This window comes from Podarcis cretensis, assembly GCF_951804945.1.
Source record: "Podarcis cretensis genome assembly, chromosome: 8".
NCBI classification, from domain to species: domain Eukaryota; kingdom Metazoa; phylum Chordata; class Lepidosauria; order Squamata; family Lacertidae; genus Podarcis; species Podarcis cretensis.
The window spans coordinates 50,786,881-50,808,878 of NC_137177.1; the positions used below are offsets into that span (position 1 = coordinate 50,786,881).

At 50.8% G+C, this 21,998-nt stretch overlaps 2 protein-coding genes across 6 annotated transcripts; one reads left to right on the forward strand and one right to left on the reverse strand.

Moving 5' to 3' along the window:
* Positions 1-53: 53 nt before the first annotated feature.
* Positions 54-2,292, forward strand: CHTF8 (chromosome transmission fidelity factor 8). The gene is made up of 4 exons (XM_079988170.1): positions 54-142; positions 564-601; positions 703-820; positions 945-2,292. The coding sequence occupies exons 2-4, from the start codon at positions 579-581 to the stop codon at positions 1,155-1,157; spliced, it is 354 nt and encodes a 117-aa protein (XP_079844296.1). The 5' UTR covers positions 54-142; positions 564-578; the 3' UTR covers positions 1,158-2,292.
* HAS3 (hyaluronan synthase 3) lies at positions 1,625-20,697 on the reverse strand. 5 transcript variants are annotated; one of them, XM_079988167.1, is made up of 4 exons: positions 19,854-20,697; positions 10,059-10,679; positions 7,545-7,646; positions 1,625-7,203 (listed from the first exon to the last, which is right to left on the reverse strand). In XM_079988167.1, exons 2-4 carry the CDS (start codon positions 10,677-10,679, stop codon positions 6,280-6,282), a joined length of 1,647 nt encoding a protein of 548 aa, XP_079844293.1. In that variant the 5' UTR covers positions 19,854-20,697; the 3' UTR covers positions 1,625-6,279. The 5 variants fall into 5 exon arrangements, with proteins under 5 accessions (XP_079844293.1, XP_079844292.1, XP_079844290.1 ...); XM_079988166.1 differs by having other exon boundaries at positions 19,363-20,697; XM_079988164.1 differs by lacking the exon at positions 19,854-20,697 and adding an exon at positions 18,196-19,342.
* Between the last annotated feature and the right edge of the window lie 1,301 nt (positions 20,698-21,998).

The following is a 21,998-nucleotide window of genomic DNA, read 5'->3' on the forward strand; positions in this document are numbered from 1 at the left end:
AGAGCGCGGAGACAGAGCCAAGCGAGCCCGGTTTCCACGTGCGCGCCGCCCCTCTAAGCCCGGAAGCGGAAGTCATCTAGGGGCGAGGGGAGGGACTTCCGGGGCTTCGGCGAGGCGGGAGGTTCGGGAGATTCTGAGTGAGGTGCGTGGCGGAGCTGAAGAGAGAAAGAAAAGCGGCGAGCGCGCTCTTGAGCACGTGCAGAGTGCCGCTCCATCAGAGGCGCCGGGGCGCGGAGTTTCTGGATCCCCCGGCGTCCAGGGATGAGGGTGACTCTGAGCGCGTGCAGAGTTCCTGTCCTTGGAACAAGCACAGGGAAGCGGCTCGCCCTATTTGCTGGATGCTGCGGCTGCGTCAGTTTGCTCGCCTGAGGCTGAGGAAGAGGGGAGCCCGCGGGCGGGTCTTCGTAGGAAAGGGGGGTCTCCGCCCGAGATTGGCACTGCTGGGGGTGAGGGACTGCCCCTTAGCTGCCTCTGGGCCGGGAGCCCCGCTGGAGTGAACGAGGGGGAATCTGGGTCTTGCCCGTTCTCACCCTGCTTTCAAACCCCTGTTCTCCTTGTTGCAGAGGAACCGTGGGACGATGGTGCAGCTGGTCGTGTCCCGGTGAGTCTGCACTGGCTTCTAGCGGTGTTGGTCGGGAATGATCTCTTTGCTACACTTCGTGACCTATAATAGCTCTTCCCTTCCTCGTCTTTTCCTTGCAGGGATGGGGTTGGAGGTCTAGCGGAGTGGGTGCTGATGGAGCTCCAAGGCGAGCTGGAATCGCGATCTGGGGCTGGCCTAGCAGGGAGGCTCTTGGGGGACCTGCATTACACCAAAGAGGTGAGGGACTAGCCAGGTGCTTACGGATGTGGGGGGAAATTCTTGGTTGAGGCTGGCTTCCTTCCATACTACTCTCTCTGCAAGGCTTGAGTGCCCCCACTGTCTTATCTCTCTCTCTCTCTAGGGAGTCCCTGTGCTCATTGTGGGGCACCACATCCTGTATGGTAAAGTTGTGCGTCTAGAGAAGCCCTTTGCCGTCCTGACCAAGCAAGCAGTGGCTGGGGGTGAGTCGAGCTTGGGACCAGGCCACTACTCAGTCACCGCCCTCATAAAGAAGAAGCTGCTCTTCAAAACCCGCCCCAAGCCCATCATCACCAATGTGGCCAAGAAAGCGTGAGGATGCTACAGCCCACCTCCAAGCACACTGGTGCCTCGTTCGCATGGAGGAAGGTCTGCCTACTTCCTTGCAGAGTGCTGGGGACTGTGCCGAAAGGGACAAATCCTTTCCGCTTAGCCAGCTTGTTGGAACTCAGTGCCTTTTGTTCTGGGTTATGCAGTCTGTTATGTGAACCCAGCCCTTGGGAGAACTGCCTTATCTCAGATGCCAGCCTCTGTGGGACTAAAGCCAGTGTCTGGGAGAATCCAGCATCCATGCCCAGTGTGTTCAAATAGCCAGTGCTTTCCCCAAGAGCAGCTCAGCTGTGGGATTCAACCCGGTGTCTTTGCTAAGGTGCTGAGCCCCTTGCCCCAAAATCCAGATACCACTGAACAAATAAAAGTTATTGGGGCACCTGAGTAATAGTAGCCAGATCTTCATCCCAGGGATGGAGGACTCTGCTCTGGGTTTCTGCTTAGATCCTCTCCCAAGGGCTGGTGACCTCTGCCAGTCTGATGTCCTCTGGACTAACACTCCCACCAGTTCCAGTCAGCACTGATGACTCTCTACAGTTATCTTCTGCAGATACTCAAGCCTCGTTATGGTCCCTGCTGGTCACTAGGTTCTTGATTCCATTCTTCAAGGAGCTCAGCACTCTTGGAGACCATAGCATTGTGCTTTTTGCCTCTTGGGTTGGCGGGGGCGGGCGGGGCTCAGCTGTTGCTAAAGTGCCTTTTGAGAAATGGGGTTCTCTTTTTCAGATACTGAGATGATTAGGTTCTGATCTGCCTTTATTTTCTGTCTCTAGGACATTTTGGGGGAGGGGGTGACTATTGAATTCCAGTTCTTTGGGGAGGTCTTGTTGGCAAATAGGAAATCAGAATGGCTGAAAGGGAAATCAGGCTGAAATTTCCTGCAGATTTCAGCTAGTTTAGACCTGGTTCTTTGCCCTGCCAGTGTCTTCCTCCCACCCCACTCAAATTGTGTGCACATTGGTGAAGGGAGGGGATGGGCAGAAAAAGTCCCAAATAAACTCTAGACCATCTTGTTTGCAAGGTATTTTTTATTGTAACAAATGCATCATAGTAAAAAAAACCAAACAACCTTTATAAAAAATATGAAAATGCAGGTAAAAAATAAATAAGTTTACAAATAACTTTAAGCAATCAACTAGTGTTTGTTACCAAAGAGTACAAAAAATTCTACAAATTTCATTTTAAATAAGAGAAACCCAAACGGAGTAACATAGAAAAAGGCATGCAGCCCAGAGCAGGGAATTGAGGGGGAGCAAAGCCTGGCACCCTACCCACCCATCCCTCCACTCTCATGCCTGGGACCAGCGCAGGCCGTAGAGAACAGCACGGGCAGAAAGCAGCATTTCCAGACATTCGCAATTAGGAAGGATGCACAGCTGGAAAGAGGGACTTGAGGAAGCTCTCCATCTTTTGCCACAGTGTTTCTTGGGAACAGCCTTTAAAGGCTGTCAGATGCTCATGCACTCTCAACGCTGATCAGCCCTGTCCATACAACAGTTTGATTTGGCAGCTCTTTGCAGAGAGGCATCTGCCTTAGGCAGGTTACAGAGCAAGCAGTTACTGTTTCATATGGCTCCCCCCAACAGGACAGCCTTTTGAAAGGCAGGCTCTAGTGTGGGCTGCAAGCCCTCCTACCCTGCAAAGCAGCTATTCTTTCTTGCCAGAGAGTACCATATGTTCCCCCAGCCACCCAAAGAATTGCTTAGAACCATTCTTTTTCAAGCTGGTTGGGGCCCCTGGGAAACAGCTAGGCAAGCAGCCCTTAGGGTGTGAGGTTACGCTGAATCCAGAGCAAGCGGGGTGGGAACCAGCCCTTTCTGGTGGCAGTAGTGGAAGGAGACATCTATCCCAGCTTCGTTTATGCAGTCAGTCCCCAGCATAGGAAAGTTCTTCACTAGTCTGTGCCTAGATAAAGGGCGCTTGCAGCCCAAGAGCCATTATTGCTTTCTTAGATGGCAGTGCAGACTCCATCTGCCTTCCAGAGGTGGCAGGACAGAATCAGCACTGATGCCACTTTAGTCTTCCTCCCAGCCACATGGGCCCATGGGAGTAGCAAGCTGCCCTTTGCCCACTGCTTCCCTGTCTCATATTAGGGGCTTGTTTTTCTTGTTCCTGTCAATTCACATGAAGCAACATGGCAGGAGAGGCAGGAATTTCCAGGTACAACCTCGGATAGCATTCAGGACCTTGTGTGGGATGGGCAGAAAGAAAGCAGCAGAGAGAGAACTTGAAATTGGGGCAGTGGAACCCCTAGCAGCAGCAGCAGCAGCAGCAGCAGCAGGACAAAGTCAGACTCAGCTTACTGGCCCGAGGCAGAAAGGAGTATAGGAAGATGGGCACTGGTAAGGCTCCTGAACAGCACCAATGCCAAAAGATAGATCAGGTGCCCTCTGTTCCTAGGAGGTGGCATGGTCATAACACAGAACATTATTTTGGTACAGAAGTCTCTTGTGGAATCCTGAGAAGTTGCTTGGTTTTGTAAAAATCAGGTATCTAGCCTCATTGCTGATGGGCAAGTTTGTATTTCGAAAAACAAAAATCCAATGCACTAAAAGACTGTGTGCCCACCTCCCTCATACCCCCCCCCCCAAAGCATATCTGGAGCAAAAGCATCCAAGTTACTTTTGCATCCCAGGGATTATTCAGCTCCCTTACATAGCAAGGAAAACAAAAGTTGTCGGAGCCTGTCCAGTGTGTGTATGTGTGGCATGCACACACACATATATACACAACACCCTCTTTAGTCTGGAGGTGAAAAGTAATAATAAATATACATCTGCTCTAATCAGAAAGTTTCTTCACTCTGCTCCTTGTCGACCAATTGGATTCACAGTGCCTGTGGGGACCGGGAAGTTGTGTGGCCAATGTCAGCCAGTCTCCAGCATATAGGGCCTTCTAGTGCTTCTCTTGAGAAGCAAGAAAGAGCCAACTTTGGAATACTGCTGCTCTAAGCAAATTCAGCAGCAACCTGTTTTAATTTTTTGCAAGCAAACAAATTTTTGTAAATCAAGGTCCATACAAATATGTCTAAACATAAATGTGCCTCCCTTATTTGGCATCTGTTTTATAACTGTTGAATTTAGAACCCCCTTTTTTCAAGAAGCAGAGTGGAGGCCAAAGGAACAATACAAGTAAGCTACTAAAGAAGCATTCCTACTCAAAACACCTCTGAGGTGCTTTGCAAATATTGCTTATACATTTTCAGGACTTTTTGTAAAAATATGAATTGTAGAAACTTGGTTTGTTTTCTTTTAGCCATAAAAAGGAGGGAATCTGAGATTTTTCAGACCTCCACATTCTGCACGAATGGAATTGCAGAAAATCTGTGCCTTTGCCTATGCTGGGTTTACTACAGCAAGTGCCTAAGCACTTTGTTCCCATGCTGACCTGCTAGCTTAGGAACAGGCAAGGAACAACTGCTGAGCACTTCCATCTCAGCAATGTGAGTTTGGCATAAAAGCTGCCCAGAGCTTGTTGCCAGCTGAAGCTGGGAGCCCCGCTTCCCTTTCAACACAGACACCTTCTTGCCAGAGACTGGAAGGAGTTTTAAGGGCTGGGCAGAGATGCAGATTGTGAATCAAGAAATGGCTTTTAGACTGGGTGGCAGTGGCCTCCCAAAAGCAGCACCACTGTCCTCAGTTTCTCACCCTTCTCTGAGTTGGAAGTGTAACGTGGCCATGTTGGCAAAGCACCGGGGGGGGGGGGGGAGGAAGTCTGTAGGAGAAGCACCAGAAAGTTAGGAGGCCCAGGCTAAGCAGAGGCCAAGAGAGAGAGGCTGGTCCAAAGGAAGATCTCCAGACAGGCCGCTCTGTTCACAGCATTAAAGTATTTTAACACCCCTACCCAAGCATAACAAAATATGGTCTATAACACTGGTCTTCAACTGGTGGGTCATGGCCTGCTATAAGATTGGTCGGGCACTACCCCCATGCAAATATTGTGGAAGGTTAAGCAACAGATCTCTACATGCATGCTTTGGTTAAAAGTGGGACCTGGGACTGAAAAGGTCCAAAAAGGTTGAAGATACCTGGTCTACAGCAGCCTTCCCCAAGCAGATGTTGTTGGACTCCCAGCTCATACCAGCTCCAGCCAGCAATGTCAGGGATGACAGGAGTTGGAGTTCAAGAACTGGTCAGGGAACTGGGAGTCCCTACAGCATCTGTAGGGCCACTTGCATGAACCGTAGTCCTGGACTAAAGAGGGAGGTAGCAATAGGTGGTCCGCCCTCTAAAACTCCAGAAGGAGCTGAAGACATTTGACCAATCCAGTTTGCAACCTGTTTTATCGAATTCACAGTAGCTGCGGCTCATGCTGTATTGGGCCAATCAGGGAGCTTTCAAGTATTTTGTGTTTGTTTAGAAATGGACAGCCTAGTCATGTGATGTATTCTTTGGGCTACAGCATGTTCCCGCTATGGCCCAAACATGGTTTTTTCTACTGCCAGCCTATCCTTCTCAGTAAATTTCCCTCCAGTCCTGCAGCTGCAGTGATTACAGGAAGAAGGGAGCCCCTCTGGGAAGGAGCACATGTTCTGCCCTGTCACCCCACCTCCTGTGGGGCCTCTGCCTAGAAAGCAACCCCTTGACATCAGTGGCTCAAGTCCCACTTGCTTCTCCCATGAACAGAGAATAACCCTCACAAACTCCTTAAAGCTCTTCCTAGGGAAGATCAAAAACCTATTGATGGTCTCTTCGCTGGGCACAGAAGGGCCCCTTCTTTAATAGATCTCTACGAGGAGATTATTATTGCTCCCTGTAAAAACTGCACCCCCATCGTCCCTGCCACATTGGTGCTATTCTGGGGAGAGGCAGTGTCATTTGCATAGAACGACAGGGACACCTGGTGGTGGAAACTTTTCCCAGGAGCTGTTGAGCTTTCTGCAGGGGCAGGATCTGGAAGCCCACCAAGCAGGATCCGTTCTGTGAGGCTTCCTTCCCCAGTGATGCACTCCTGAATCTGCCAATTTGCTTCCGGGATGGACATTTCAAAACTGGATCAGGTCCTGAGCAGGGTGGGGGGCCAGCCCTCCTGAAGCCCCACAACTATGTGGGGAAACGCTGCCAGTCCTTTGCCATTATTGCACTCCCCGCCCCCCACCCTCATCCTCATCACACCTCCGCAAACGCCAAGCTGTACTCCTCCTGGGGCTTGCTGCAGCGCCGGGCCACGATTGCCAGGTAAAGGGTGAGCAGCGCCACCCAGTAGCAGGCATAGAGGATGGCTCCAGAGATGAGGAAGACCAGTTCGGTGTCTGTGAAGAGGTCCTGGTAGTAGGCAGTGTAGGCCAGCCCACCCAGCAGCACTGCCACCCAGACGGAGACTGGGATGAGGCCGATGAAGTTGACCACGATGGTCTTGCGGCCGGAGGTGCCCCAGCCGGACTTGGTGATGGTGGCGATGGCGAACATCTTGGCCGGCAGGAGGCTGGACATGTACAGCAGGGAGTAGAGGGACATGAAGATCATCTCGACGTTGCCGCGCAGGAAGCAGGCGTAGGTGGCCTTGATGACACCCACCAGCTGCACCGTCAGAAGGAAGAGGAGGATGTTCCAGACCCGCCCGCGGTAGAAGAGCTGGATGACGGTGGCGATGAGGAAGAAGGGGAAGAAGCCCGTCACCACTGACTCGTAGGTCATCCACAGGTGATGCTTGTGGAACCAGAGGGCGTTGTAGAGCCACTCCCGGAAGTAGGACTTGCTCCAGCGCGTCTGCTGGTTGAGCCAGCGGAGGTACCTGGTGGGCGTCTCGGTCAGGCACTTGGAGCGGGCCGTGTACTTAGTCCGGTAGCCCAGGCTCAGGACCCGGTTGGTGAGGTGGCGGTCATCCCCGAAGCTGCACTTGCTGCCCAGGAATGTCTGGTTGTACCAGTCCTCCAGGAACTGCTGCAGCAGGGCATTGCGGTACATGCCCAAGGGGCCGCTGATGCACTGGACACAGCCAAAGTAGGACTGGCAGGCCCGCTCCACGTTGAAGGCCATCCAGTAGCGCACACTGCTCAGGAAGGAGATCCACGAGTCGTACTTGTTCAGGATCTGGGGGAAAGAGGCAACACTGCATCATGGGCCCTCCACAACCCTCCCTCCAATAGACAGGTTGGCTCCTGTACCAGTTTTCTTTACCCACAGATGCGTATCAAGCTGACCTGTGGCTCACCCCACTTATTGAGGGACAGAAGGCCTCCTCTTCCAGCTGTTTTGGACTACTACTTCCATGCACCCCATCCAGCAAGCTGCAGGACACTGAGCCTGATGGGAGTTGTAGTTCAAAACAACTGGAAGAGGACCAACTCTGGGAAGGCTGCCCGAAGGAGCCATCCCCGTGAGCATTATCTGAGCCAGACACTCTGCACGGCCATGTGCTCTCAGGTCCACACCTGGACATCCCCGCCAACTCCACCGACGCGAGGATCCTCCTCCATGATGCGCAGCATCTCCACTGTGCAGGCTGGATCGAGGACTGTGTCAGAGTCACACACCTGCCAGGGAAAGAAAGACACCTTGTCAGGACACCTTTGTCTGTCCCTTCCCTTAAGGAATGTTCACACAAATGGCAGCTTCTTTTTGACAAATATTACACTGTTTGTATGGGGAGAGAAAGCGTACATATGGACGTTTCCTTCAAGTGGAATGCACGCCCCCACCTCCTTCAGAACAATTTTGCATGTTGCCCTGGGGGACCCTGCTCCACACCTTCCCAGGGAGTAAAGGGCTCTTTTGCATGCAGGGTGGAGGAGAACTGCAACTTTCCTGAAGCTCCAATGAGAGGAGGGCCAGGGGAGGAGAATGAGGAATGCACTCAGATCTCTGTGCCTGTGCATATTGAGTGTGTGTATGTGTGTATATACACACACACACACTTGTACATACATACACATAGTACCTGAGAAGACAATTAACAAGTTTAACTAATGATAATAATAAGTGTAAGTGTAAGTGAATGATAGAGAAGTGACACAAACTCTCCTGGACACTTCTTCATGTGAACACAGACCGAATGTGGCAGGGAGGTGGATATCACACCAGGTACAGACGAGAGAGGGAGCCGGTCTCCATTGCCAAACAGGCATTGTAAGGTCCCCAAGCAGGTGAAAGCAGAAGAATCACAGGGCATCTGCACCCAAGAGAATGTACGGTGAAGGGCTTTAAGCTTAGTAACAGAGCACCTGCTTTGCATGCAGAAGGTTCAATCCCCAAGGGCATCTCCTGGTCCCCTACCTGAAACCCTGGACATGTATGATAATAGTGAACTAGATGGACCAGGGGTCTTGACTGTATAAGGTAGCGTCCTATATTGAGGGGGCAGCTGATACCTGTTCAGCAGCCATGCAGGCCAGAGAAGGGGGATCAGGCCCAGCTGAAGAATCCTGCATTTTTGGAGGGCAGGGAAACAGAAAACAGAAGCAAATCCCAAAATGAGAGATACAGTATGGGCATACCCTGCATCTGCCTCCTCTCTTATGCAAGGAGCCCAGAGCTGGTCTATTCAGACAGCAGAATGAAATGGAAGAATGGACTGCAACACTTTTCGCCTCCAGGTCCTGTTTTGAATGCCTCCATAAGTTAAAACCTCCTGTAAATTGAAAAGCAGAGCACCTAGTAAAGGGCTGAGGTACCACCTCTCTCCTTTGCCTGCCAGTTTTCTGCTTGCAAGGAGGTCCCCCAGAAGATGCTGAAGGCACATTAGGCCATCATATTGCTGAAGTGATGCAGGTCTGGGGCTGGTCAGCCCTTGGATGAGAGATTGCTTGGGAACCATGCTTGGGTTCCATTATGAAAGAGAGGGGTATGTATATATGGAATATATCAATATATATCTACCCTCAATTACATTCTGCCATCCCTTTCTGTTACACCTGCTGCTCAGAACTACAGTGCATTAGTGGAAGGGAGCAGAGGAGAAGCCTCTGAGCTTACACCAGGGTGAAAGAAGAACTGTTTTCCTGCTGTCAGATTGGAGGCTGAGTTATGAGCTCCAGAGGAACATTGGAAGCTGCCTGGATCCATCTAGCTCAGTGTTGCCTGCACTGATCAGCAGCAGCTTTCCATGGTTTCAGACACGTCTCTTCCAGCCCTACCTGGAGATACTGGGGATTGAACCTGGGGATTGAATCCACTGCTTTGCAACTCGATTGTGGCCTTTCCTTAAAAAATAAATCAAGATTCCAGTCCTCAGGGTTCTATACAAAGGGCTTAAGGAACTGGGGAAGCTGCCTTATACCAAATCAGACCATTTGTCCACCCAGCTCAGTATTGTCCACAGTAGCTTTCCATCCTTCCCAAGCTGTAAATGTCACTGGGGAGTGAACCCAGGACCTTCAGCATGCAAAACAGGTGCTCTACCACTCAGGATCATAGAAAGCTGTCTTATACTGAGTCAAATTATTGGTCCATCTTGCTCAATATTGTCTCTACACTGACTGGCAGCGGCTCTCTAGGATTTCAGGCAGGGGTCTCTCTCCCACCCTCCCTGGAGATGCCAGGGATTGAACTTGGAACCTTGTGCATTCAAGGCGGATGCTCTACCACTGAACTAAGGAGAAGCAACCAGCTGCTCCAAAGAGGGGCTGATTACATGTTCAGGCCCCAGAATGTGAAGAAGCAGCTCATTGTAGCCCTGCTTCCCTCTTAAGCTCACAGCACCAATGTATCAGGGTGCAGGGAGACAGAGAGTTGCCATTTAGGGCTGTGTTTACTATGGGGGCCAAGGAGCTCATACCCAAGTATCTCTCCAAATCATTTTGCATGTAGCTAATACTCCCCCTCCCTTTTTCTGCTTTCTGACAAGTGCCTGGGTTGTGGGATGAGCATGAATGGGAAAACACAGAGAAGGAAGAGCAACAACAGGCTAGCAAGGGCAAGGAGCAGGGCTCCGCCCCCCCAACACTCACCTGCACGTAGTCAACAGAGTCTCCAAGGGCACAAAAGGCTGTGTACATCACCTCGCGCTTCCCGCCCCACTTCTGCATGATGCAGGTATAGGTATTGTGCCGGACGAGGCTCTGGATGTGGCGCATGGCCCTGCGGCGGCCAGCCTCCGACTCGCCCTTCCCCCGGGCGTGGAAGTTGCTCTTCCACACGTAGCAGCCTGTCCGGTCGGAGCCCATCACCTCGTTGAAGATGTCCAGCATGTAAACATCGTCCTCCCCATTGCCGTCCACCACCATGACGACCTTGAGGTTGGGGAAGGAGATGCGCTGGATGGAGCGCAGGCATTTGCGCAGGTAGTCGGGGTCCTCCTGGTAGGCGGCGATGCAGAGGGCCACCGAGGAGCGCAGCTTCAGGGGCCGGCCCTCCAGGCGCATCTGCCGGTGCTCCAGGAAGGCAAAGAGGCTCTGGATGAAGAGGTGGAGGCCCAGGATGGCACCATAGAGCCCAAAGGAGAGGTAGTGCTTCTCGGTGTGGATGAACTGGTAGCCCGTGACGTAGGCAGCGAGGATGCCCCCCAGCACCACCACGGCAAAGAGGCTGGTCCCAAAAACACGCAGGGCTGTGGAGAGCCTCACTGGCATCTGGGGAGGAGGCAGAGAGGCCCGGTTAGACTGTGGCCACAGCAACAGACACAAGAGCCCTCCCTGACTCCTTGGCGGCGGCAGCGATGTCCCTTCAGAGGGTGTTGGACTCCAAATCCCATCAGCCCCAGCCAGCATGAGCAGTGTTGACCGGAGTTGAAGCCTAACAACTTCTGGAGGGGTGCCCCTGATTTTCAGATCCTATTGCATTACAGCTCAGAGGAAGAACAAAGAAAGGCAAGGTGTCCTGTACAGAGTGGGGCTATTATTGACCCATCTAGTTCAGCACTGTCAACCCTGACTGGCAGTGGCTCTCCAGGGTTTGAGGCCAGGGGCACTCCCAGGTCCACATGGGGATGCTGCCAGGAGGTGAACCGGGGACCTTCTGCATGCAAAACAGATGCTCTACCACAATGCTGCAGCATTTCTGCATTAGCACTATGGCCAACAGTCGGAGGTCACCTGACGGGTTGTGTTTTTACCCAGCCTTTAATCTGGCAGGATCCCAGGGCACTAAAAACAGCAATAAAAATAACTGTGGAACAATACTTCAAACAAAGGATGCAAATAGGAAACAGACAGTTCTGCTTTCAGCTGCTCTGGCTCAGGCATTTTCAGTTGCCCCCACCCCAGGACTGGATGAAAAGCTGTTGCAGTTGATGGCAGTGGCAGGAGAGCCACATCTGCCTGGCAAGTACTACACGCGCACCCCTCTGATACTCTGGATGCAGCAGGGAGCCTGGGAAGTCTGAGGCCCGCTAGGTCTTCTTTGACTCCAACTCTCATCATCCCTGAGGCCGGGCCACGCTGGGTCCGCGGACTGCTGGGAGTTGTAGTCCAGCAACATTTGGAGGGCGCCAGGAGCGCGGGGCTGCAGGAGAGCGCCGCTGGGCCAGGCTGTCGCTGCGCCTTCTTGCCACGGAACCCACCAGGGGTCTCCCGACTGGAGAATTCCAGCGATCGACTCCGAGAACCTGGTGTCCGCAACTGCAAAGCGCGCCTGGTCCTGCCCGGCTAGGCAGCGGCCCTGCACTTCCACAGCCTGATCTGCTGTGCGCGCATGAGGGCAAGGAGGGCAAATGCACCCGGGGCGCCTCTGGTGTCCTGGTGGACTCGCAGCCCCATAAGTCTGGGGTGGGGGCGTACAGAGCGCAACCCCATAGCACCCTCTTTCCCCCATGCCGCCAAGCCTGGACTCCGCGGAAGCCCCTTATTCTTCCCCACCATGCATGCCCGGTCTTGGGGAAAGAGAGAGAAACGTTTCATTTGCATCGCCCAGTCTCCGTAGGAGCGGAACCCAGGCTGGCGGGAGCGGGCAGACCCGGCACAGAGATGGGCTCTTCGCAGCGGGTGGGCGGGCGGGATTTGGGGGGGCGCCTCTACGGACAAAGGCAGAGAGGGCGGTGATGGTGGCCCCGAACTGAGCTTCGCAGGAAGAAGCCCGACGAGGCGGCGGAAAGCCCTGTAGGAGAGGCTGAGGCTCCCCGGAGCCCAGCTCAGCCCGAAGCGGGCTTGTCCCTGTCCAGGGCCAGCCTGAAAGGCTGAGACCTTGGTCCAGAGAACAGTGTCCTCCTCCCCTCCCCAGGTTTGGCTTTGGAGCGAAGGCGAGCCCACCGCGGAGCATGTGCAGAGCGCTTTCCCCCTCCACCAGCCCGAACCAGCACATGCGGCTCCTGCGCCTCGGGGAATCGGGTGTGGCACGTGTCTTTGCCAAGGGATGGACGGCCATCGCCCTCCCGCACCCCGGCCAGGGACCTCGGACTCACCGTGCCGCGGCTTCCCCCCGGCCGCTCCCGCCTGCTCAGCTTGGCGCGGCGCTTTTGATGAGGAGGGAGGCGCCCAGCCCAACCCCAGCCTCGACGGGGCGGGGGAGGAGCGCGCAAGGGGCAGAACCAGGCCTGCCCCCCTCCCGAGGTGCCACCCACGCGCCGCCGCCCCGCTCGAGCCCCGACGGAGCCCACGCCTGCCCCACTCAGAGGCTGCACAAGCAGAGTCAGGTCGGGACTGGAAAAAAGGTCGCAAAAGGAAAGGCAGAGTGGGGCTGGGGGCTGGGTAGTCTTCCATGCGAAGCCCCCAACTCTGGTCATGTCACGTCCAATGCCAAGGGTCGGTTGGGAGCCGGCTGGCGGAAGGGGGGGCCGGCTCAAGACGGGGTGTGTGAATGTGAGTGAATTGAAACACTCGTGAATACATCCCCAAAAAGTCACCTCCATCCACGCAGGCTGGAAGTTGCTAAAACAAAATAACACAATTCCTTCCAGTAGCACCTTAAAGACCAACTAAGTTAGTTCTTGGTATGAGCTTTTGTGTGCATGCACACTTCTTCAGATACTGTACACTGAAACAGAAGTACCAGACCCTTCTATATAGAGAGAAGGTGGGGAGGGGTATTACTCAGAAGGAAAAAGCAAGGGGTGAGAAGGTGAATTGCAACTTATTACCAAACTTAAAACCATGGAGAGACCTGGTCTGAACAAAGACATTGGATTCTTATCTCATTATACATGACAAAGCCATTTTTCACCTTCTCACCCCTTGCTTTTTCCTGTAAGACCTATTGCAGTCGTTAAGAGTCGTCAACAGGCTCATCACAGCTATCTGCCAATCACCCATTCCCACCACCCTTCTGAGTAATACCCCTCCCCACCTTCTCTCTATATAGAAGGGTCTGGTGACTTCTACCAAGAACTAACTTAGTTGGTCTTTAAGGTGCTACTGGAAGGAATTTTTTTATTTTGTTTTGACTATGGCAGACCAACACGGCTACCTATCTGTAACTGGAAGTTGCTAGCCATACATCTGGAGAGATACCTCCTTGAAGGGCACACTAATGCAGAAGTTACTCCCCACCCCTAGCTCGCATGGTGCTTGTGCCCAGCATGTGGAGGTTCATTGCAGGCTAAAGACCAAAGCGGGGTGGGATCCTGCCCCTTTCCTCGTAGGACACTGCCAAGCCAACCCTCTTTCTCAGCCTTCAATAGCCCTGTGCCGTCCGGGAGCTTTGAACTACAACTCCCATCAGTCCCAGCCAGTACCTGGCTGAGTCTGATGGGAGTTACAGTCCAAGACATCTGGAGGGCAGCAGCCTGGCGAAGGCAACAGTGAGGAGGATTCAAAGGTTCCTCCACATGCAGACGGACGGAGGCTCAAGTTCTTGCACACACACTTATTTTCCATGCAGGGACCTGAATAAAAGATGAGATTTCCACGGAGGCAACTCAGCTGCCCTTGCTGGTGGCCCCTGGCATCAGAGAAGCAGCACAGCAAGTCTGAGGACCAGGGAGAGGGGGGAAAGCCTCAAAAGCAGAATCATGGGGTACCCTAAAGATTTATTCCGGCAATAGCCTTCCTGGCCTGAAATCCACTGCATCGGATTAGGTCCCAATAATCAGAAGCATCCTTTGTACATTGGATGAAACAGTCCACAAGAGCTCCTGCCATCCTAAATCTGTTAGCCTTTAAGGTGCCATAAAAGTCTCTTGTCAGTTTTGTTGCTCTCCAGAAGGAGCTGCCACAAAGAACTCCCATCACAGCGTACCCAGTCTTTTTTCTGCCAGTCAGTATTAGGTACTGCAACGTTTCGTTGATTAATCAATTAAAAAAGCTTTTAATTCACTATGAAGCTGCCCTCAATAAATCAGGAAGCAGATTTATTTCAATATATATAATTTCCAATGCAAAGATTTGTAACAAGTGCAAGTGGCTAAGCACAATATTATAAGGTACATTCTCCCTTCTTCCTAACAGATGAAATGAATTTTCCTAGAGAAGATCTGCTGTGAAACATGTACATCCATTGTCTAAAAACAAAGTAAGCCATTTGCTTCAAAATTATTGTTTTTACTTATGCAAATTTAACCAACTAAATCCAAACAAGAAATCAACAAACAGTCCTACTCATTATACAAATGAGAATCACCTTTTTATCTGCTCTTTTTTCAGACTCTCTGGCTGAGCAGAGTCAGAACATCTAAAAATATTAAGACTTAAGAACTCCCTCACCTTTATCACAAATATATTTTTCTACAGCCTCTTGACAAAGGATAGATTTAGCAAAGATGTCATGAAAAACACCAACCTAGCTTAGGCTGTGTACACACTTCCATTTGCTGTGCATCCAATGCACTCCCACCCTGCTGATGTGGGAAGTGGTATATACACCAAGTTAGCCACAATCCATATCTATCCTGTTGTTTCTTAGGAAATACTGCATTCTGATGCATTTCCCCCCAAACCACCTTCGATCCACATTGAGAAAAATAACAGCCTGGCTGCATTTCAAGTTGGTGATGTATACACAGCCTTAGATGGCTTCAAAAGTGGGGAGATTAAGGGTACTGGGAGTAGCTAAAGGGAAGGATAAAGAGGGTGATGCTGTCAGTGGCTGCTAGCCAGGATGCCGGTATGCTACCTGCAGTATCAGAGGCAGTAGTTGAGGAACATGTGCTAAGAGGTCCCCATATCCTACTAGTGAGCTTCCCACTGAAGCATCTGTTTGGCCACTGTGGAAAATGAGATGCTCAGATAGATGGGTGTTCTTAAGCATTTTTAGTTTTGGGTGATATCTATGATCATTTTGTTCTTGTGTGAGTTACAGTGAAGCCACTTATAGTAGAGAGAGAGAGAGTGCTGGGTTTGGCCTGCCAAACTTGATTGTGCACACAATCCTCAATGAGGATAATAACTTTATCAAGAGTCTTTGTAGGCAAGAGCACAGATGAGAACTAAGGAATCACACACAAGTCTGTTTCTTAAGAGAATCTTGTCGTCACTTGCCTGTCACCTCAACACACACACACACACACACACACACACACACAAATCTCACACCTCCTTGCCTTCAGATGCATGTGAAATATAATACCCTTCTTTTTTGTTAAGTTAAACTTAGCAAAAAGGGTTGGGTGTTTGCAGAGATTTCCAAGGAAATTACAATAATTAGAACATCAGTAACACTACAGTGGAAGGATTTTGTAGAAAAGAGAATTCCAAAATCCAATCAAGCAATGAAGTACTTTATTAGAATTCTGGATTTTTCCTAACGGCAAATAACCCTTTTACCCCAGGAAAGGCTAATCTGTTCCCCCGCTCCCAATATTGTTAGATTCCAATTCCAAACAGCCCCAGAAAACATGGCTAATAATCAGGGATGATGGGAGTCCAGTAACATCTGGAAGTCACAGAATAGCTACTTTGCCTAGTTTAGCTGCTGCATTAACTAACGCAGAATGGACTCTCCAAGGTGTGTCCAAGTTAAAGAGTTGGCTTAAGTGCACCCTTCATTAGCAATACCGTTGAGTGATCTTACAATCTTCTTCCCCTTGAGTTATTGTTCATGATACCCAAACATTCACTTCATAGCCAATTGTTACTATTCAGATCATTCCTCTGCTGCCAATTTTAGCAACTTAATTTAGCCTTGTAAACAGCCACTATGCTGGCCACTGGTGGCAAGTGAATTACCTCCAGGCAAGGAATCTTTTGCAAACTGGATTTTCTCTCCGTCTTTCAGGTCAGGCTATCACATGTATATTTGGGAAGTCGATCTGCTGAACATACTTATGGACCAGCACAGCCTTTGCTAGCCTGGAGTCCTTCTGATGCTTTGAACTACAACTTCCCATTGGCCTCAGCCAGCACACCTGAATGATGCTGAGGTTGATGGAGTTGTAGTCCAAAACATATAAAGGGCCCAGGTTGGCGAGGACTGCTTTAACTGATAATGTAAGCGAAATGAGTACAACTGGCTACAAAATCACCTGCATTCAGAAACCGATTGGCAACTGTGGAGGTAAAATAATCAGGTCTGCATCATGGGATCCAACCCACCTCAGGTGGGTGCAGTACTCAAATTAGAGGGGGTCTGTAGTGGCCATGACTCCCTTACCTTGAGTGATGTCTCACCCAGCTAGTCTCTTTAGAAGGCTCTTCAGGGAGGCAAGGGTGCAGGGAAGATTTGGTAAAAATTATGGGGAAGCAGGAGAGTGAGATTATGGATTTCATTCAGCTCTCCTCTCATCTTTCCCCAAATAACTGAAATACTGTGTGGGTGGGTAGCATTCACTTTGATCCCTGACAGGTGCACCTGAGTCCTGCATCCATTATTTTCTGACAACAAACAAAAAGGTTTATTTGGGTCCTGAACTGAAGAGGAAAGGAAAGTCATAGAGATGCACTATTTTGCCAGGGCCTCTTCAAAAACATGTAAAAACTGAGAGAGATGAAAGTGTGTGTGTGTTTGTTCCTAGAAGAAATTTGCCCAGAGAATTCTGTAGTCAGCAAATGGCCGGTGGCCCAGGTACCTTTGTAATTTCCTTGAACTCAAAAATCCAGTTGTCAAGATAAACTGGCATGTAAGACTTTAGGACAGAGCTTTTCAGGTTGTTCACTTTTTAGACATGCTTTATTTCGTGACACAGTAATTCACTTTTAATAGCAAACTGGAGGTTAAACTAACCCCTTTCCCAGCCCCAGGAGGAGCGCGGGGAGTGTTTGCACGACACACCTACACACTGCAGCTGACACACTAACATGTTGCAACACACAGTTTGGAAAGCTCTGCTTTAGGATTTCTTCATATACTATACCACAAGCCTATCAATTGCAGAACTTAAGAGTTGACCTGCCTGCTTAGTACCCTCACAACTTCCCCGCATTCACACACACATACACGTGCCAGAGATTAGCTCAACATTAATGACTCTGTTATTCTTACAAAAACTACTATAAAACAACTAACAACCCTTACTTGGTGCATATTCAAGGAACTACCATGACTTATGAGTCCATTCATCCCTTCCTAAAATCATGGAGCTGGAAAAATAACAAAAGACCACCTAACTGCATCGGATAACCCCCCCTCCATTCATCTTCATATTCACATATATGCACACACTGCAGAATCTGGACTGTGCAACTCTGATCACTAGAGGGACATACACAAGTCAGGGAGATGCTGGCAAATTCCAGGTGGCTCAAATCAAGGCACACACTTCATGGGAAAGTACAGACCTGATCCCCCACTTCCAAAGTCACTAGGCAACCTGAGCTTGGGATCACAGGTTCCTAGCCCTGAATACAGAGATCCCTGAAGCCATAGGCAGGAGCAAAATCCTAGCCACCATGTCATTAAAAAAAGCATTAATGGGTCACAACTCCACACCACCCAACATGCTGTGCCTGCCTTGACTGTCTCTAATGCTTCAGAAAGGTGGGTCTATGAGGGGACCTCTGAATCTTACACAAGGGAAAAGATTCCACCACAACTATCCCCAGTTCCATGGTTCACTCTATGATAGGCCCAACTGAAGCACCAGAACAGAAAATTTAGGATACCTTGAGCAATTTTCTCCACCTCTGCTTTGACCTCCATCTGGCTTTTGGTCTCTCAACAGGCCCAGGAAGGTTTTTCAACTCTGGTGGCTTATGGTCTCCTAACCCCTTCCTAAAATCACCCCCCCCCCCAAGTCCAGGCACACACACAAAAAAGAAAGTAAAATAGGTTTTAAAAACTCACAGTTAGGAAATGGCTGACCTGGCTTCTAAAGCTCTTGGTGTAAAATGCCAGAGAGGTGGAAGCTCCCTGGTCTGGTCCTGCCCCAGAAAGCCTGTCTCTGAGAGGGGAACATGAGGCAAGGGGTGGGCACTGCCAGGGGCTGAGGAACATCAGATGGGAGGGGGCAAACTGCAGGGCTTTCGGGAGGGAGGCCAGAGCTGAGCCTTGCCTCGCTCTCAGCTATCTCTTTAGACCCCACAGCTGTGCCCACAAGCAGAAGCAAACACAGGGCAAGTCCCATGACTTCCCCCCAAAGAATCCTGGGAGTGATTTTTAAGTTTTGCAAAGGTGCTTCTCAAGAGGCCTCCAAATCTCTTTGCAGCACAAAACCCTCTTGGACCTTCAGCTTCCTTGGGCGAGGCTGGTTGGAAAAGTAGGCCTGTCCTTCATTCCCTTTCCCTTGCCAAGCCTCACAAGCATCCCTTTCAATACCTTCCACCGTCCAAAGCAAGTGTTATTTTAAAATAGGGGGCCTTTGAGAAGCTGACAGTTTGAGGAGCTACTTTTCCTCCTGGGCCTTCCTGATCCCCCGTCTCCCCATTGCTCATCTAGGCCTTTCCTTCGCACTCCACACAGTCTCAGTGAACTTGTCTAAACAGCAATCCATTTAGGTTCAAAAGCAACAAAAGTTAGAAAAGGCCTTCTGATCCCAAAAGTTACAAATAATGCCCATAAGCCTTCTTTAGGCCTTCTGGTTTACTGTGGAGCCACAACACGCAACTAGGTTGCTCAGAAGCACCCAGTTGATGTTATCCCACCCGAACAGACACAACTGTTCCAGAGGCACCCTGCAACCCACTAGCCAGTCAGCTAGTGAAATGATTTACGTGTTGTTAAAAACAGCGCAAGAGGCTTACAATTGTTATGCTGCTTTCCCTTACAGCCACCCCATAAGATCACTGTGATGCCCATTTTACAGATGAACAAGCAAGTCCCACCAGACGACAGTTTGCCCAAGGCCACGCAATGAGCCCATCGAAGAGCCAGGCATCCAGATCCATTTCTTCCCTGCCTGCTCACTGCCTCCCACTTGTCATTCAGAGACAGTCTCGAAAAGACGCTATAAGGGGATCCTCCATTTACAGGACCACACTTTATGCAAAAGGATTAATACAAGCTCACTTGCACCTTTTCAGGAACTGAAGCAGTGCCTGGGGCTGAGTTTCAGTGTGTGCCACCCTGGATCCAGTGGAGGCACTCAGAGAGCACCCAAAGGGTCAAGCGCACAATGGCCAGGAGCGATACTGTGAAAGGGGTCCCTTTGGGGGACACCCTCAGCAGAAACGACACTTATAAGGTCCCTTTCGGCATGCCGCAGCCGCAAGACACACCCCCTTGGCCCCCTCCCACGAGTTGCCGGGGTCCAGTATCTAGAGGACAATGAGGGAGCAGAGAAAGGACTGCTGTGAGCTTAAGGTTTCCTCTCCTCTTTGCTAGACCAGCTGCAGCAGGAGTTGCCCCATGGCAAACCACAGGTGCCTGGCTGAGGCTGGAGCAGGGACAAGAGTGCCCGTTGGGGAACACAGGCAAGCTGCACACCCTCCGCTCAGGACTGTATCAGCAGGTGCTGCCTTTCAAACCCACTCCATTGTGGAACCGCCAGCATTGCAACATCTTACCTTTCGATGCAAAGGCAGCTCCCAGGCACGGCTTCTCGCTCAGGGTTCTGTGCGTCTTCGGGAGAAGGGGGGGGAAAACCCTGCTTTTCCAAGGTAGAGAAGCAGCTTCCCACCCCCTCCTGCACAGGAATCGCCTTGTTTGCAGAGGCGGAATTGCAGCCAAGAAGAAAAGAGACTTTTCATTCAATAACCTTTGGCTGGAGCAAGCGTGGAGGGGCGGAGGAGCCAGAGCCCAGGCAAAATCATCCCAGGGCAGGAAGGTACCAAACAAGAAAGGGGAAAAAACCCAAACAGTCAACCTTCTACCTAGGCAAGGCTGAACCCTTTAAGGGACTCCGGGGACTGCAGCCCCCTGCTCTGGGACAGAGAAGGGCACAGAAACCGCCTACCCCAGGGAGTGGAACCTGCAGCAACCCGGCACTCCCCCTGCAAGGACAATGACAGTTTCTGAGCTGCTGCTCCCCCCCCACCCCCCTTTCCTCCAACGCACAGACTGTATAGCTATTCCTGGAGTCTATAAAAACCATCTCTCTAAACACCCCCTGGCTGCAGAAATAGCTTCACCAGGGTTGCTATTCTCAGGGACGGCTTTCCTTGCGTGATCCAGGAACTTGGGAAGAACAATTGTCTTCAGTTCGCTTTTCCCCACCCCCCTTTCTCTCTCTTTTTTTTGTTAGCCATCAGCTGCTGGTCCTTCTCCCTGGAACTCATTATTCTGCAGTGTGCTGGTTCCTCGCAGGCTGCGGAAGAGTCACATAACAACTGCCAGCAGAAGTGCTGGTGGCACAACCTGAGTTCCCAGCATATCCATGACGCCCCGTAGAAAGCAGCCTCTTTACCTGAAGCCATGGTAGGCTCTTGGCAGCAAAGCAGACAGATTTCACCCTTCTGCGCCTGCTCCCCCAACCCAGCACTGGTGTCTGTGGGTCTTTGGAGCACCCCTTCCTTCCTGATGGACACCTGCTGGATGTTAGCACACACTCCATTCACAGCCTGCTTGAGGGGTCACCTGGGGACAAGCAGACACCCTCCAGCAGGACTTGCAGAGGAGAAAAAGGAAGGGGCTGAGAGCAGGAGCTCAGGGATTGGGCCGCTCCTTACAGGGAAATTGATGCTGGTTCTTCGGAAGCCAGGAGTGGGGAGACGAAGGCAGGGTAGCACTATAGTGGGCATTGGTGTCATTATGCCCCAAAGAAGCAACCCTTCACCTGGTTTCTTCTCTATAAACCTGGAGCAGGAAAACTGTGTACCTCCTTGCCACAAATATTGCTGGACTGCAATGCCCAACAGCCCGAGCCAGCATGGTCAATGGCAAGCGATGTTGCGGGGCCAGGGATGGTGTGGACTGATGCTCCTCACTCAGCCCTGTCCTAAACTCTCACACACTGTTCAGGGCCAAGGAAAACACAACAGAACCACTGCAGAATCAGCTTCAGTCGGTGAATCCAACACAGAATCATAGAATTGTAGAGTTGGAAATGATCCCAAAGGTCATCTATGCAGTAATAGTTTGGGGGAGGGGATTATGAACATCCTGATACTGGCCTCAAAGTGTTATTTTATCCCTCTTTCCCAGGCCATACTCTCTCCATTTCAAGTGGCCTATGCCAGGTATTCCTCATGCCCTTTACCTTGGCCCTTTAATCCTCATTCCTAACAAGAGTGGAACTTAAGTACATTCAACTTTATTTGCCTGTGTTATTTCATTCCTTCCTCTTTTCTCCATTGCATGCCCCAGACTGCAAGCTTTTTGCCTATGTGTCTGTGTGAGCTGAAGATATGAAGTATTTGGCATTCCAGATGTTGTTGGGACTATAACATCCATCATCGCTGGCCATGCTGGCTGGGGACAATGTGACTTCAGGAACATCGGGGGGATGGGGACGGACAGGTTAGCAATCCCTGGTGAAAGGCTCCATGCCCACAGATTATACACTATTCATGCAGCTGCTACTACTCCAGATGAGTGTTAGGATTAGTCAAGAGTGAAGAAGCATTTCAATGCATCAGCAAAGTTTCCAACACACAACAGGGTATTTCAATGAAAGTAATTTGTATGAAGTAGGTGTGAGCGTTTCCAGGTTGTCAAGAATGCAATTGCAGCAGTCAAAGTTGTTGCATAAGATGACTAGAAGAAGTGTTTCC

Coding starts and splice junctions, on each gene's coding strand:
- CHTF8 (XM_079988170.1), top strand. CDS start 579: ATGGTGCAGCTGGTCGTGTCCCG. Junction 602..702: donor GTGCAGCTGGTCGTGTCCCG/GTGAGTCTGCAC, acceptor TTTTCCTTGCAG/GGATGGGGTTGGAGGTCTAG. Junction 821..944: donor ACCTGCATTACACCAAAGAG/GTGAGGGACTAG, acceptor CTCTCTCTCTAG/GGAGTCCCTGTGCTCATTGT.
- HAS3 (XM_079988164.1), bottom strand. CDS start 18,345: ATGTTCCTCAGCCCCTGGCAGTGCCCACCCCTTGCCTCATGTTCCCCT. Junction 7,647..10,058: donor ACTCTGTTGACTACGTGCAG/GTGAGTGTTGGG, acceptor TTTCCCTGGCAG/GTGTGTGACTCTGACACAGT. Junction 7,204..7,544: donor GAGTTGGCGGGGATGTCCAG/GTGTGGACCTGA, acceptor TCTTTCCCCCAG/ATCCTGAACAAGTACGACTC.